The sequence below is a fragment of the Nestor notabilis genome, unplaced genomic scaffold (genome assembly GCF_000696875.1).
Source record: "Nestor notabilis isolate BGI_N333 unplaced genomic scaffold, ASM69687v1 scaffold8073, whole genome shotgun sequence".
In the NCBI taxonomy this organism is placed as follows: domain Eukaryota; kingdom Metazoa; phylum Chordata; class Aves; order Psittaciformes; family Psittacidae; genus Nestor; species Nestor notabilis.
Window position 1 is genome coordinate 25,323 of NW_009921420.1, and position 16,908 is coordinate 42,230.

Genomic DNA, 16,908 nt, shown 5'->3' on the forward strand with positions numbered 1-16,908 from the left:
CTGATAAAAGCAGCATGTATAAACACAGTCAAAACCAAACTTGCAAAATATAACAGCTCCTCTTCAAAAAAAGGTGCTTTACAATTACCTGAAAGGAGGATGGAACCAGGAGGGGCCTGGACTCTTCTCCCAGGGAACAAGTGAGAGCACAAGAGGAAACAGCCTCCAGCTGTGACAGGGGAGGTTTAGGCTGGATATTAGGAAAATCACCATCCCTGGAAGTGTTCACAAACCGTATAGATGAGGCCCTCAGTGGCAGACTTGGCAGTGGTCCTTGGTTGGACTTGATGACCATAGGTCTTTTCCAACCTGGTTGATTCTATGAACCAGACCATGATTTTCTGAAGTCTCATTGTCTCATTAATATACTTTGCCAGGGCAGGACCCAGACAGGATGGTGAGCACTAGAGACACCACTGCTAAAGGCTGAGTATTAATTCAGCAAGATGATGGTATCCCTTTTTATTTGAAGTTGGAAAGCAACTATGACTGCAAAGCAAACGACTTATTTTGACTGAACAAGCATGAGTGTACGGAAAGGAACCAGCCATCCAATTACAATTCAGTCCCCAGTTCAAGAGGAGTGATACTGTATTTTGTTTTCCACTGCTGTAGCTCAAGTGCTCTGCTTGATGGTTTCGTCTTCAAAGGCCACACAGATGACTCATGACCAATCATAGTAAGTGGGAGAGGGTCAAATACACACGTTTACCAAGACTGTGAACTGAACACCAGCAGAGGAATTTGAAGAATGAAAGTATGTGGGACCAAGACACAGGAAACATCATCAAAAGGGTTTCTGTTAGTTTTTGATTTTGTTTTAAACTACAAAAGTGACAGTTCATCATTTCTGGAGTAAAAAGCACACTGCACTGGTATCCAGGCTGCCCAACTCACCTTTCATTGCCTCTGCTGACTGGATGAGCTCTGTAACAGCACCAGCCACCCGCTTGGAGAAAGAGGCCAACTGGTGCTTTAGTTCTGGAGTTGGTTTTTGAAGGATCTAGGGGAAAAGATAAAATGTCCTAATGCATATTAGTAAGGATTCCAGAGAATGCTGGAACAGCCCCAAGCCACACTAGTGAAAGATTTATTTTCCACAGCAATGGGCTGGGAGAAAACATTAGTGCGGTAAAAGAAATACAGTTGTCAATGAATCACTAGGAGCAAAGGCTCACCCTGCGATGTCTGACACATGCTGGGAAAGTGGCACTGCCTCCCATTTCTATGGGAACTGGCAATACTGTCTGGAAGTTCTCAGTGCTAAAACTAGGACAGAATTTTCCAAAAGAGAGGCACATGTGTTACTATGTGTGAGGAATACAGATCTTCAGCACTCTGTTCTCAGATATTATAGTCATTATGCATCAGGCTTAGTCCTTCTACACTGCTGGAGAGGAGCTGATCTCCTCAGATGAACAAACTGGATGATCACTATTACTAAGAAACAGAATGAGAGTTCTGCAAGCTAGCTCTAGTTGCCTGTTCTGGAAAAAACCAGCAACGGTGAACACAATGGAAACACCAACCCTGGGCAAGACCATTAAAAGTGAAAGACAGACACCTCTGAGCTGAACTTGCACGAAGTATTAAAGTGCACTTCTTCAAATAGAAAACAGTCAAACATTCAGACAGCGAAGTTGAATTCTTTCCTAAGCAGGAACAACATTTGCATCTTTAATTACCATATTGTAGGGAGAAAAAAGATTAAGTTCTGGAAATTCACATATACTCAAAAACTACTTCTGAGAGCAGTGACAGTTAAAGAAAGAGACTTAAGAGCAAAACAGGTGTCTGGAAAGTCACATTTAGGTGTGCATTTTCTTCCTGTTTTCAAAAACTGCTCTGCAAAACAGCTCTGACAACTAAGTGCACATTCAAGACACATTTTCTCTTTCTGTAAGCATGTTTCCCATTTTGCAGATAAATGCCTAACCTTGGATACGAGCAGAGAAGTTTTATGCAGTTTTATTGGGGATGTCATGTCTGGCATGAGTTGGAGAGCTCTTTGTGAGGCAGAGCTGGTTTTGGGATGGCATTCAGTAGGTGTGACTGCAAAAGGCAGATAAAAGTGCTTTCACAAAGAATACGTAACCTCTTTGCTCTGGGGGACAGGAGTGTGCCTAATATGCCTAATGCTTACAGTGGGATTAAAAGAACACCGAAGTGTCTTATTTTCATTTCTTTGCCAGGGACCATTTTTAGGTCAAGACCCATCAGACCCCGATTCAGTCCCATTTAAGTACTTCTAGACTTCCTTCTACCCTGTAGTTTGAGCTGAAGTGCTGCGTTTACTTTAGCTTGCTTTTCCTGAGTAACAAAACTGTTCATAATCTTGTGACAAACTGATAAAAACTTGTCACCAGCAGCTACTGAAGAAAGAGGTCAGAGAGAGTATTCTTCTCGGAAGGGATCCAGTAGGTGCATGCAGATGACTCCTTACCAGGAGAACATGTTCCAGGAGTTCCAAGTATCCCAGGGTACATTCTGTTCCAAAGCGCAGGGCTCTCTCTCGAACTTCTTCATTCACATCTGGGTGATACGATGCTTGCTGAGGAGGCAAAACATTAGTACCCTAAAATTGCTCCCACAAGAGAAGGTCAACACAGAAAAGGTAGGGGAAAGAGAAGGGAGGAGATTTTTCATAACATTCATAGAATCATTGAATGGTTTGGGTTGGAAAGGACCTTAAGATCATCTAGTTCCAACCCCCCTGCCATGAGCAGGGACACTCATTTGAGCTTGACTGCCAGCCATTTCTGTTGTAAAGGCATAAGCAAACTGTGCCCAAAGAGCAGCAGAGCTCCAGTTCTAAGAATGGCATTGGGAACACGTTTCCTTTCATCTGCACATTCTCCTGTCTGGGTGTACATCTGCAGTCTTCCTTAGTGTCCTAAGGAATTAGGTATTGTCAGCAGTAGTACTGCTTCTTTCTGCCAGTTGAGAACAAATAGAGAAACCTTTGAAGAACCATCTGAAAACACAGAAGGATTTACGATTTCTTCTGATGAAAAATATCTCATTTAGAAAATACCTTGGGGCTGGAACGGGCTCTTGGGTTGCATATGTACTGTTCTGCAGTGCAAAGGTTATCCTGTTGTGGCTCTTCTTTTTTACTAATACCAACAAATATAACCATAGTGAGCGTAGTTTTGCCACTCACACATGGCCATTCACATCGTACAGGTTAGGCATGTGCTAAACCCGTTCTGAATTGTAAGCCCGTACAGCCTACCATCAAGGAATGAAAGCAGAAACAGCCACCTGGTTTCGAGACCAAAGCACTGGCCTGGCCCCAGAAGACTTTGGGCCAATAAGAGGTCAACCCCCAGCCCAGGCTGTGGGTCAAATGTGGGTCTCGCTTTTACTTTTCTACTATGAAAGATAAATATGATAGTTCCTTACAGAAAGCTTTGCAAATGGCAGAAGTGCTATGGAAGTGCAGGAAATCCTTCTTTTACACGAGACACACAAAAAACCACCCCACCCAACCCACCCACCCAAAAAGAGTGTTGGCTGCTTTCCATTATTTGGTAACAAGTTGTAAGTAGAAGCTTGTTAACAGCTTCAGCTTGACACAGAGATTCAACACAGCAATGGGCAGTGCTGGAACCATCTGCTTAAATACAGGGAAGCAGCGGCAGAGTCAGTTCTTTCACTTGTTAAGGATTCCCACTAAGTCCAATGTCTGACATCTAACGGAAGCCTGACTAATTCAAGCCTGTTCTAACAAAAAGTGAAACCTGCAGCCTCTTCCACCTTTGTTTTTCCTAAAATAAGCTCCCAGGGAACTATTTTTTTTAAACACAAGTGCCAGTCTCTGACCACTCAAACTTCCTAAAAATCCTGAAAATCAGCATTTCCTCTCTCCGAGCAGCTCCTTCCCCCCCTGCAGCCTCCTGCCTTCCGTTGGCCGGGGGCATTATCTCACTGCTCGCTCATTTCCAGCCCTTCCTGCAACGCTCAACAGCCCGAGCACACGCCGCTGCCGGAGGGGCCCGGAGCCGGCCTGGGGGCTCCCTCTGCCGGGAAGCTCAAGATGAGCAGAGCACCAAAACTCGGCAGCTACAACCTTAGTCTCTGCAGCTTGTCAACAAACCCTCCGAATGGAAAGGCGGGGGGAGGAAACCGGGTAGGATTTTCCCCAGCTTCGGCACACTTCGAACGAGCTCCAGAAGCCCCAACCATCCAGAATAGCCCATATTCAATTTTAAAACCAGGCAGAAGGATCTGCCAGTGCGCTGTAAGCACCCTGACACGCCTCCGGCTCCACTTACATGTTATTGATGCACACGCAATTAGAACAAACGTGTAGGAGACAAATAGAAACTTCCTTTTATGCTTTGCATACATAGCTGAGACTGACATCAGAATATTTTGGGAGCATTTTTAAAGCTCAATGGGTTTTAAAACTGTGTACTTCACAGCAGACTAAAGAGGTAATAATGCCATTTTAGGAAGACATTTTGGTACGCAGAAACATCTCACTACAGCAGTTCAGACTCACAACAAAGAAGTGTACTCCTCCAGACTTGCACAGAAAACCTGCTGAAGCACCTCCAACAGAAACACGTGTCTGAAGAACTAGAGTACACGTTTATTTTCTCTTGCTCAGGCTTCCCTTCTCTATCAGCCCTCATTTTCTCTTCATATTCTTTTAGAACAGTAAGGCAGCAAGCAATACTTGACTTCAGGACCACAACTTCTGGCCCATCAGTACTGATAAATAACTTGTAGAGCTAATATGTACTGAGATACTCAGAAAAACAGTGCCATTTGAAGGAACCTGGAGAACACGCATAGTCCAGCCTCCTGCCTAAAGCTGGGTCAACACTGAATTCAGGCCAGATACTGTAACAGTGATATTACGCACAATTTACTTAGTGCATAGACATCATTTTGTACAAACAGGTAATGAAAAGATTGTTATTATCTTGGGCCCCACTCTAACCTTCAGTAAATATAATTACAGTGTTTCCACTGACTTTAATGAGAGTTGTCTTGGTTCATTATATCCTGCAGCCATCAACCTTACTGTCTTTTGAAATGGCATCTACTTACAAGCATAGAATTAGCAATGGGTGCTGTAAATTCACGTACAGCAGAACAAGCACAAGCATATGAGTAACTGCTAGTAAGTCAAATCCCTTATACTACTTGCCTTAGGCAGCTGGCAATAAAATGGAACTTAAATTCCTGACAGCAGGGAAGTTTAAGCTATGTTCTATACAATTCTTCCATAGATCATATACATGCACTTTTGTCTTGCCCAAAGGATATTAAATCTGATTATTTGCCAGTGCTTATTGTACAGACTAGCTTAGTCACACTGGAAACTCCTCCAGTATTTGTCAAATGTCACAAAAATCAAGTTGCACTCACTGCCTTGCACAGCTTTCATGGCATAGTAAGGCTAAGACTGCTGGTTCCTACCCCTAGAATTCAAGGGATGTGATTTATCAAGGCAATGCCATGTACAATAATCAATCTGTAGAAATTAATGGCATAAGATTTTTAAGTCTCTGAGCAAAATTTGTAGAAACAGGACTTCCTAAATGAAGTCTTGTACAAGTTGTATATTGAAAAACTTTGTTAAATGACATGGCTATTTTGTCATACATTACAGACCAAATGTACACATAAAATTAGGATAGGTGGAGACTTTTATTCCTGTTTGCCCAATAACCGCCTTTGATTTTAGGAAAGCTAAGCAAGATAAAACTAGACCTTACTCCTTGTCAGTGTATCATTACGGGTAAGTAAAATGATTCCCAGTCAAAGATTGCTTTCTTTGCGAAGGTAACTCCCCGGGACACCACAGATGCTTTTCCACCATCCCAGAACTCCACAGTTCCATTTGCAGGAAGTTTCATCCTGTCAGCCACTTGCAATTAATGAATTCTGAAACCATTAAATTAACTGGGAATAAATGTATACAGAAAAGATGAATGTTTGTAAGTAAATGTTCAGATTTACATATTGAGCTATTCATTGTGTGAGTGTGTTTCTAACACTTCTGGAAAAGGAGGATGCTCTGTCTGTTTGGAGAGACTGAAACAGAGATGTGACACTAGGCACTTCCGAATGACAAAGGATGCTCAGTGCACCTCCGCATCGGAATTCATGCCCCAACTGATTTGTGAGAATGTGGCACAACTATGAGCTGTTCTCAGCCTCCCTGAGAAGTTTCAATCAACTGGCTTGTACCTACGACATAATAGGCTACAGTAGTTCCCATGTAAGTGACACAGTTAGTTCATTTTGCCATGCAAATTAAAGCTGTTTTGTTGTGTTGACCTTCCAAGTTTATGAAGTGGAGAGAACAGAATCCAAATTTGAAACATGCAAAGTGGTCAAGAACTGCCTGAATAAGGACCCTGACAGAAAACTCGGTAAAATAAAAAGTTCTTATTATCTCAGGACTTGCACTTTTGTATGGGCATCAGTTTAAAACGAGAATTAACACTTCCACCTAGGCAGTATTAGGCTAAAAATGAATCTGTGACTGGCTTAGGCTGAAAATCAGACACCTCACAGAGAGAGCCATTATTTTACTGTAATTTTCCACACATGCAAAGGCCAAAGCAAATAAATGTAATTTACTGGCAAAGGCACTTCTGTGTTACTACCGAGGACCAAAAGGAAGGAGATCTTTATAACCCCTTTTTAATGTGTGCCTAGATGTTTTTTATCATCAGAACAAAGCCAAATGGTTTCATACGACACACGTACATTCCCCCCTGTTTTTCAGGTCAGTTTTCCAAAGCTGTCTAGCTCAAGCAAGTGTAGCAAACAGGGTGCAAAGGCAAAACACACTTTTGAAAGGCACAGAAGAAATCGAGCAAGCCAACAGATTTTGGGGAGGGGGGGGAGGAAGACTATGAAAAATAGACCAGAGTGATTCCTTTCATCGTTCCTTTCACTGTTCCAGCAATACTGAAATCATATTTGTGACTGTAGGATTATCTGCATTATCTACTACTTGCACAGGCGGTTTGTCTGCCAGTTTAACAGGAGACTGAAAAGTAGGAAATTTCAGGTCAAATAAAACTTCTCATTTGCACAAAAAGTCAGTATTACTGCTGCTGCTGCTTTTTTTTTGGTGAACAACACAGATAATCCCTTCTGAGAGACGTTCCCTTACAGTTACCATAACCATTGACTTTCTCACCTGAAAAGTAGAGCATTAAGACAAAGAAACCAAACAGAAACTGTAACATTTAAGGGATTTAGAGGCACACTGTGGGGAGGGGGAATCAGTCTTAGGCAAGCAAGTGAATCTTTACCTTACAAGCTGTTAGCATGTCAGCTACTGCTTTGCGGCTCAGATTCGCTGTAGCAATCACATCCTCCTGTCTGCATGAGTTCCCAGCTGCAACAGCTTTGGCAGTTGCCATGGTGATTCCTTTCGTCATCCGGATTGATTCTTCAGGTGATGATGTCTTTTCTGGAACCTCGCTTGACTGAAACACCTAAAAGTGAAAGCAGAAGGAAAGCCTGATAGGATTCAAGTCAAAGCAGAGCATCCATGAGAAAGAGCCAGCAAATGGAAGCAGCCTTTAAACAGCAGGAAATTAGAAACATATTCAGAGTACTTGAATATCATTCTTGCCTGTCGTAAGCCTGGTCCTGAAAAGCCTGCTGACCTACAGACAGCAGAGAGAAACAATAAGCTGAGGGAAACATGCAAAAAAAGGTTAACCCATCCATCTCATTTGCCATTGAACTGCCCAGATGACAGTTTGTCACTGAACAGCTGTTCAGAGTATTATGGGATCAAAAGAATTACCATTCCTTTAATTATATTCTTTTTTCATCCTGACCGCTGCTTAGGCTGGTCTGCTCACGTGAGGAGATCCTTCCTCTGCAAAGGCTGGGCCCTACCAAGCCTTTGTTAACAGCACAGTGCAGGACAGACTGAGAACATCACTGAAACAGTCAAATGCCTCTTAAAGCAGAGGTGGAGTGTTGTCTCTTACACTGTACTTAGTCTCCCTTAGAAACCTGAAGATATAATTTTGCAGGGTGAATTGTGTGAAAATAGTTCAAATTATCTGACAGTACACACAACTCTCATGAATACTGGAACACATGAACTGTGGCACCATGTAGGCAATAAAAGCTGGGTAACCTTACTTCTATCTTGTATTTCTTTCTCAGATACAGACGTTAGTCTCTATCCGCTTGCCATTTTGTTACTGTGCAGGGGCAATCTGGAGTGCACAGTTCATCAGGAGACGTTTCCTGACTACACACAGTGCAAACTAAGCAGTCTAGTGGTTACAGAACAAAAATGTCTGGACACAAATGAGCCTGGTCTATCCCATGCTCCCGTTGCATCAGGTTTTCGCTTTCTCCCTCCAGAAATGGAAGCAAGATCACAAAATAAAATTTAGTTCAATAGGTGAAGGACATCCCCCAATGTTGATCATATTCAGTCCCTGGGAGTTCCAAGCAAAGCTTGAGGCATTTTTTGGAGCACGTATGTGCCATCCTTGGTTCCTCTTGACCCTCTCCTAGTACTCCACTTTTCTCCCTATGAAAGAGACGACACCTCCACAGACCCATTCCTTAGCAATGCTGGCAAAAAGAAAAGGAAGATGAGAAACATTTCAGAAAGATACCAACCAGATGTGATGCACACTCCTTCAGTGACAGATCTGGACAGGTTTTAGATAAGAGTTAAGGGAAGGAATGTAATTTAGCCAGGTCTTCATGAGGATACATGACAGCAATGCGCACTAGATATCATACAGAACATTCCTTGTCAGGTACTGAACTGAGTTTTTCCCACTGCAGACACTGCATGAATTCCCAACCACTAGGTACAGGTATTTTAAGAAACCCTAACAAGAGTTATTTCTTCATTACAACAGCACTGCTCATACAGTGAAACACAAATGTTTTATGGAGAGCACTTGACAAGGCTAGCGCTGTTACAGTGTTATTTTTATATCTTTTAAAGAGGAAGGAAAACAATTGTCCTGGTCTAACACCTAATTTGGAAGTTAATTCCTGCTGACACAGCATATCAGATAGCAGACTATGTATCGCTGGTAGTATAATTTCATAATAAAGGAACAACAGAAACAAGATTAAACTGGAGGTGCAACACAGCTATGATGCTGAGGAGATATTACCAAAGCCAAGATCAAAAAAAATGGAACAGCATTGGACTCAGAAAAGAATACCTGTAGTGAAAGCTTAACAGCTAAAGAACAAAGAAGCAGTTGCTCCTGCATATGCACAAGATAGTAGCACCTCAAATCTCAAAGTGGGGACTGTTAACATCTGAAAGTACACAGGCTGAAGTGGCACTGTAATTGTACTTTCAGAGATCATTTGCAACCGGTAGAGAGCACCAAATTGCATCCAATGCACTTCAAGGCAGTAAAGCAGAGCTTGAGGAGTGCCTGGGCTGGCTGGTTTAAGAGCCTGCTTCCAAAAAATGCCACATATGACTATTCTGATCTGTACCGTGAGTTCCTGTTTGATGTATTCTATTGTGGCCTCAAGAGCTCTTGTCCCTCGAGTAGCTTCATCTTCTACTGCTTTAACAGTCTTCAAAAGTGATGTGACATTAGTTACCATTACCTGAAGGAGAGAGAAGTGAAAACAAAGATACATGATTCCTTCTTCCCATTTTTCAGAGACAGCAGAGTATGAAGCAAGGCAAATTGAGCTAGGCAGGATTATTACTTTTGGTAGGGCCTAAGAAGCTTCATGAACTGTGCTTATTATGGGACTAAATACCAACTCTCCTGCTGGCCAGTTTCTGAAATTGCCCTGGAAGCTGCAGAAACGTAGCACAGCTAACTGCAGAGTGACACCACCAAATCACAACATTTTCAATTTCTCTTACACAGATTGATTATCTTAAGTGTCTTTTTTCCCCCCACACATCTTGCACTGCAGGTTGAAAGAGATGGGAATTGAAGTGTGGTATTCCTTTTTGAAATGTACCCAGTACCTTCTCTGCAATCAGATAAACCCCAGGTAAGCAAGCAGCCAAACACCCGCCTCAAGCCCAAATGCACAAACAGAAGTAATATTACTGTTGTCAGTACAAACAATCGTCCTGATGCAGAATAACCAAATCTTCACTGCAATAACTACACCCTTCTTATACCCCAGTGTGTTGAGACAGAAATGATAGCTACAGTGAAAAAAGACAGAAAGGACAGCTGACAAGAGCTCTCTGACATAAACCAGAGAGCTCTTCACTGCAGGAAGAGCCAAGAAGTCAGTTATCTTGACTAGATGGGTCATTTCTAAGTAGTGCCTCAACAATATACTGTTACCATGTGCTCTGAAGAGAGGCACAAGTCTAACATGTAAGCAACAGACATGAGAGTGAGAATAGCTTCCAGCCAAGCAAGAAGCTACTATGACGCTCACAATGTGGAAGCAGAAGTATTACCACTTAAACCTCCATGTCTGGAAATATTTTGCAGACACAAAGCCACCAGATCTTTGTGAGGCCAATGTCATAATACATCTCAGGTGAAGAGAAAATAAAGATATCACAGGTATAGTGTAATCTGTGAGTTTTGAGCTTTGATACCTATACACTTCCTGGAAAGACCTAGGACAGAGGAATCAGAACCCCACAATATCCTACTGCAGTGTTACTGGAGGGTTGGTTTTTTTCCCTTCCCTCCCCAAGCCACAAGGTCCAAATAAGGAGGCTCCATGTCTATCCTGAGCATGTTACTGTTTAGAATGTAGTATTTAGGTACCATTTTATACTGGATAAATTTTAGTCTATAATGTTACTAAAGGAGAACCTGCCCTGAAATACAGGCTGGCAAAAGAAAGAAGTTTCTCTTCAGAAAAGTTCTTTCATAAAATCACAGAAGTGACCTGACAGCCTACAAAACTGAAAGCTACATGGGAACGCAACAGCATCATCTTATTTTTCTGTATAATGAAACAAAGAAAGAGATGAGATTTCAGGCAATCAGGAATTGCTGAAATCCAAGCTTTGCATGTCTATCAAGTGTGATTGCACAGATACTTTCACATAAAATGTAAGAACAAGGTTTTACTTTGGCAGCACCCTTCAACTGGTACATGGACGGATCATCTGCTGGTTTGCTGGCTGCTCCTTTGGTAGCACCAATGAGATCAGAAAGGGCCTTTGCAACATCCTTGATAGCATTGATCAGGACAACCTGTAGGAATGCGGAACAGTTGTGAGGCTTAGGCAGGAAAGGGTGGACTGGACGAGGGCATGATTTTGAGAACACAGCTAAAAAACCCAAAACCACTACTGGTCAAATTGTGAAAAATGAAACATGAAAAATGAGAAAGCTTAGGGGGGAAAAGGAAAGTGTGGAACACAACAAAGAGTGATGTCTAAGTAAACCTCGAGAAGTCCCAGACGATACGAACCTTACTGTGTTGCTTAAAAACAGAAGTCCCACAAAGCCTTATCACTTGAAAACTGTCTCTGGTCTCTTTAAAAGTATCAGAAAAACATCTCACCTGTGTTTCAGGGTCATCAGATCCCAAGCTAGCTGCTCCCAATTTCACTACCTCAGCAAGTTGAGTGATGGTGTTAGCTGACGACTGAGCTGCTTGGGCCAGTTTGTCCTGACTCGAGGCAGCACCAGAAACCAACAATTTTGTATCTTCCACTAAAGCTTTTGCAGTTTTCAGGATATTTTCCCTGTAGGGACAAAAAGTAAGGAAGCTGGGATGGGAGCAGGAAAGGCAAACAGGAAAGTAACATGCTTTACAATGTTATGGTGACAAACAGCTACATAATAGAGCTGATGTAAGTCATCATGGCAGTGTTCACTCAGGATACTATACCACAGGCCAGCTTCCAAGTAAATAAATAGTAATTTAGAAAAAAATAAGAACTACAACTATTAAAAGAGTAGCAGGATATTTTGGGTTAGATGTAAGGCAGTTTATTAAAATGACCCCATCTTGAAAAGGAAGGAGTAGGGCAGCAGCAGAAGACAGCATTGCATTTTAACATCAAAAGACATCTGGCCGTGCTGTGGGGTAAGTTACAGCTGTCAAATCTCCATCTTAATCAGCATATTGTAAGGAAATGAAAACAATGACTTCTGAGGAAGGCAGCAGCAAGAACAGCAAAAGGAACAGCGAACACGACCCAGTCAGGGCATGTCCCCCCATACACGTTTGACATGACAGGACAACAAATTCAAAGCAACGTTTGGGTAAAAGAAGAAACCATTTTGAGTACATGCTTCACAAGTAAGTCAAATTAACTGAGAACCAGAACCATATTCATGTAGAATGTCAGCCTGGAAATTGATGGTACCGGTATGGAAATCCCTGACTGTCAGTCTGTAGAATGGTGGCAACTTACACACCATTGCATCTATCCTCTTTCTTGAGTAACTGGCAAGGCAGGGGATAAATTCTGGCCACACAAATCGTCACGTAGGCCAATTAGGCTGTGAAGGAGCAAGTCAGGGTCTTGGCTGTGAGACCCTGGGTTTTACTGCAACGGAAGTAACAGTCACATGCTGCAAATCTCTTAATGTGATGAAAAATGCTGTGGGATTAATTTGTTGCAGATGCTACTTGAAGGGAAAAATGGGCTTATCCCTGCCAAATGGGAAAATGTGTGGCGTAGCCATGCCATTGCCATCACTGCTGTCCACAACAGCATTAGCCATAAGCACGATTTAGCAAAACAAACAGCCAGTCAAGAACAGCTGTTGGAAAAAAGCATGTAGAAGATTCCTCTTTAATGTCACGGACAACTAACACTGGAATAACAGCATGTCTGTGCAATGAGACGGCTTGAATAAAGTAAACCAGCCAATCCAGCATGACAGTTGTGCTCTGCTGCTGGAAGCGCTCTCAGCAGATGTTCCCCAGCTTTTCCAAATTCTTTTCTCACAGAAAGAACCAAGGTGAAGATGGCTGTAGTTTATTGCTATCCCAATTTTCCCATTTCTCTTCTCACTCCACTGTCACAGGAATGTAGAAAGGCAAAAATTTATCTCCACATGTGGTTACTTAAACTACTTCCACTGTTCCCCGTGCACACATTCTTCCATCTTTTCCAGTTACACTGACCTGTGGTCTGCAAATGATTCGTTGTTCTCAGCATTAAGGGTTCCAGCAGTAGCAAACATGATAGTGGTGTCCAGATCTGCAATTATCCCAGACACTGCACTCGCTGCAGTAATACAGGCTTGTGTGCCTTTATTCCCTGCTTGAAGGGCGGATAAAACTAAGGAGACCTGAAACCACATAAAGCAACAAGGTGGTCAGAAGAAAGCCTCATTATGGGACATCAAGTTCAGCAAGCTTGTTAACATGGCTGGAATCAACAATGGAAATTCATTCCACAGTATCATTCTGTAATAAACTGTAGTAAAACTCTCCTTCCCCTTTCCCTTATTTGCTCTCTTTGTGCAGCAGTCACTGTGGTGATTAAGGATTGCCTCAAATTAAAGGGGACTTCAGCTAGGAAGTCCACTTTTCGGACAGAATGATCTGTTCATCATAGGATGAAGCACATCAGTTATAACTTCCCTGAAATACACTCAGAAAGAATGTAGTGAACTTCTCCCAACATAAATGTCAGAGTCAAGAGCTACCACTTTTCCCCTAACGTGCAAATAAACACTGTCCTCAAGCACCCCAGGAGTCACGTACAATACACTGATATAAACTTTAACATCAGAAAAACAGAACTCTGACAGGATTGACTGAATATGCTTAGATTTAGCATATTTGTTAGCCCCCACCTGGGGATATGCACACTGACTTCTAATAGTACAGTTCCTTCCTGAGGTTCTGGTCAGTCTCTACATTGTCTTACCTTTTCCGTGACAGCACGAGCACATTCTATCAACTCCCTTTTGGTGTAGCTGTCTGTAGGGCAAATCTGCAGAGCTCCAGCTTTTTGCACAAGAAAGATACAGCCATGGCCAAGTTCTTGGACCCGAGTCCTGATCTGGAACCCTATCTAGATGGTAAAGGAGGTACAGGGAAAAAGGAAGCAAGAGCAAAGTGAATAAATAAATGTCATGTGGGTACATTCTGTCAATACAAATGGAAACATGGTCACTCTGGGGAACCTTTATTACCAGTTTTCTACCTGCTGCTACGCTCTCTGCAGAGGTCAGAAAAAAAGGGACAGATGTGACACCACCTACTCACATAGCAGTACCCTACAAAAGGCTCACTGATGAAACAGGAGCACTAGTGAAGCAGAACAAGTGTACCTGATTCAAGTGACACAACTTCACCCCACGTGAAGAACGCTGCTTCATCTCCCAGCACCGTACTGTCAGTGTGAGCTGTACTGAAGTTCTGTACAATGGGTACCCAAAGTACACATCTACTCTGAGCTGCTGAAAGGGGGTCAAACAGTATATGACCGGTTCTGAATCTCATACAGTTTCAAGTCTCCAGAACTGATCACATCCAGGTGGAGCACTTACATGTGGAAAATCCTACCCTTCCCACTTCCCATTTATTAATAAACCTACAGCATAAGCTGCAGGGCTCCTGCTTATAAACGTGGGACAGTTTTAGTACCTGAATGTTCTTAGGCATATAAGTGTGTATTGGGATAAGTAAGCCGGAATCACAGCCATTAGTATCACAAACAATTATTTCAACTTGAGGCAGAAAATAACGTGCAGAAATAGTAATTCAATTTAACAACATCAAACTGAGAGCAAGCTGTTGCTTTTCACATAGCTACTGAGCATGAAACACCCAAGTAGTCTACCAGTGGTGGAACCTACTTACAAAGACACAAACTCTTTGGAGGTCTTTTATCTAGTAATCCAATACATCTGCCGATAGCGAGATACCCTCTTATCCCATCTTGACACAGTCTATCCATGCTCCACAACCAGAGGCTCACAATGAGAAGAGAGGTGAAAGGATTTATGTAATTGTGCTCAGAGAATATGCAGCAACTACTGTAACAGATTAATGCAACTGAGTGGAATAGTCTGTATTCCTTTGTTTGCGAGAGGCACGTAAGGGGGAACCTGGTTTTCCTGCACTGTATTTGTACTCTGCAGTACAAAAGATGTCCTGTCAGCAAAAGACACTTGAGCTCCTACTAGTTGCCCTGCAACTCACTTGCAGGACAGGAAACTATACTTGTAATTGCTTACAGGCAAGACAAAAAATAGTTGTAATTCATCAAAACATGTAAGATCAAAGGAAAGCTGTACAGTGAATAATTAAGAGTTTTCTTTGTATTTGGAAATTGTCTGTAAGCAAAAGCCCCAAGTAATTTAGGAGGTTCTGTGCAGGCCACAGAATTGTCCACTATTATCACAAGCTGTTTCTGAAGCTGGACAGAAATTTTGACAAAAGTTTCTATTCTTCAATTGGGTAATTTTTATAACAAGTCTTGTAACATAAATACGAAGTTAAGTATTACATCATTTGCACTCCCCAAGTGTTACGGAAAACCTGCTGATTCACGGCACTCCCAGAAGAAAACTTGTTCTTAGACAATACACAGATATCGAGAGCATCAACAGGAAGGTTGAAGAAAAACAGGAGCAAAGCTGGTTTGCAGTTCTGAACGTTCACTGAAAATTGTTTGTAGTAAATCCTAATTCATATTGTTACACACCTGCGCACATGAGCAGCGGTAAAGCTGAGGTGCACTGTCAGTAAATATGTACTCTGTAGAACTATGTGCAGCTCTGCCCCAGCCTCTGAAGGCTCACAGGATAGACAGTATATTTGGAGGAGGGAAAGGTCAATATCATAGACTAGAATAGGCATCTCCCTCAAACTATCAGAAGAAAACAGTACGTATGGCACACACAGGTAAATAACTGGTGATACTCTAAGATTTCATGGTGTTTTGAAATGACAATTTCCCTAAGGTCATCAGTTCTTTTCTGTCCAGTGAAAACGAACTCAATAGAGTTTTTGCCTGGCTGCATATAGTTTGTGTCTTACAGTCTGCTTTTAGGGAAAACAGAAGTAGATTGTGAAAGAGGAAGATGTGTATAGCCAAAGTACACCTGTAATGTTGCCTCGGATCATGTCACGGTCTCAGACAAGCAATGGCCAACTGAAATCCTTCTGGGAGCAGATGTGTTGTCCTGCCCCATGTGTCAAGTGTCAGTGGGCCAGAGGCAGTGTATCTGCTGGCCCATCAGGCAGAGCACACATAGTATAGATGGTACTTGTGTACAGAAGCGGCTAAGGAAGCAAAGGCAGTGGAAACATGTTCACTGCAGTCATTTTAGATCATTGCAAAGACACTGGAAAGAAAACACGTTACCCGATGGTTTAAAACATGATTATCTGCCTCGTCATACAAGGGACGTCACACCCAGCAATGGCTGCAAATGTGTTGTTGCAACCAAGTGAAGCGAATGCCCCTCATCACTTTGTATTTACTATATGCTCTACCATTAAACAATACCCATGTTGATGCCACCATGTACAGAGAATAAAGAGGTCTAAAAACTGCAGACCTCCTCTGGTTCTGCTGTAGCTGCAGCCATTCGGCCCTGGAGAGCCAAATGCCCATAGTCATTGGTCATTTGTGATGCAAGTCCTCCCAACTCCTCCGGGTTAGTAACCGACTTAGTCATCTGGAAAAAGAACACAGGCGAGAGAAAAACAAAAATGACAGGCATGAGAATAATTTGTTAATACACTCCAGCTCAGAAGCACAGTCATTTGTTTGGCCACACTGATGAAATGGGGTAAACCCCTTGCAATGTAAGGGACCTGTCCTCCAGCAAGAATTCCATGAGGCAACTCAAGCAAACATGCTTTATTAGAATCACGGTAACCAGGCACTTGCAGAACATAGGGAGTAATCAAAGAGCAGCAGTTAGAGCTGATAATTCTCTCTTTGACACAGCAGGGTGACGGGCCAGGTACACAGCCACCTGGACCGGGCCGCGAAGCGGGTTT

At 42.5% G+C, this 16,908-nt stretch overlaps 1 protein-coding gene across 1 annotated transcript in view; it reads right to left on the minus strand.

Moving 5' to 3' along the window:
• The window catches only part of TLN2 (talin 2), a gene marked incomplete at its 5' end in the record, with an annotated part of 77,248 nt that overhangs the window by 15,052 nt on the left and 45,288 nt on the right, over positions 1-16,908 (minus strand). Inside the window, 9 exons of the mRNA XM_010011135.1 lie at positions 898-1,003; positions 2,444-2,551; positions 7,287-7,472; positions 9,478-9,594; positions 11,049-11,174; positions 11,488-11,671; positions 13,066-13,232; positions 13,817-13,963; positions 16,461-16,580. Of these exons, the coding sequence (XP_010009437.1) occupies positions 898-1,003; positions 2,444-2,551; positions 7,287-7,472; positions 9,478-9,594; positions 11,049-11,174; positions 11,488-11,671; positions 13,066-13,232; positions 13,817-13,963; positions 16,461-16,580 (1,261 nt within the window). The remainder of the gene's footprint in view (positions 1-897; positions 1,004-2,443; positions 2,552-7,286; positions 7,473-9,477; positions 9,595-11,048; positions 11,175-11,487; positions 11,672-13,065; positions 13,233-13,816; positions 13,964-16,460; positions 16,581-16,908) is intronic.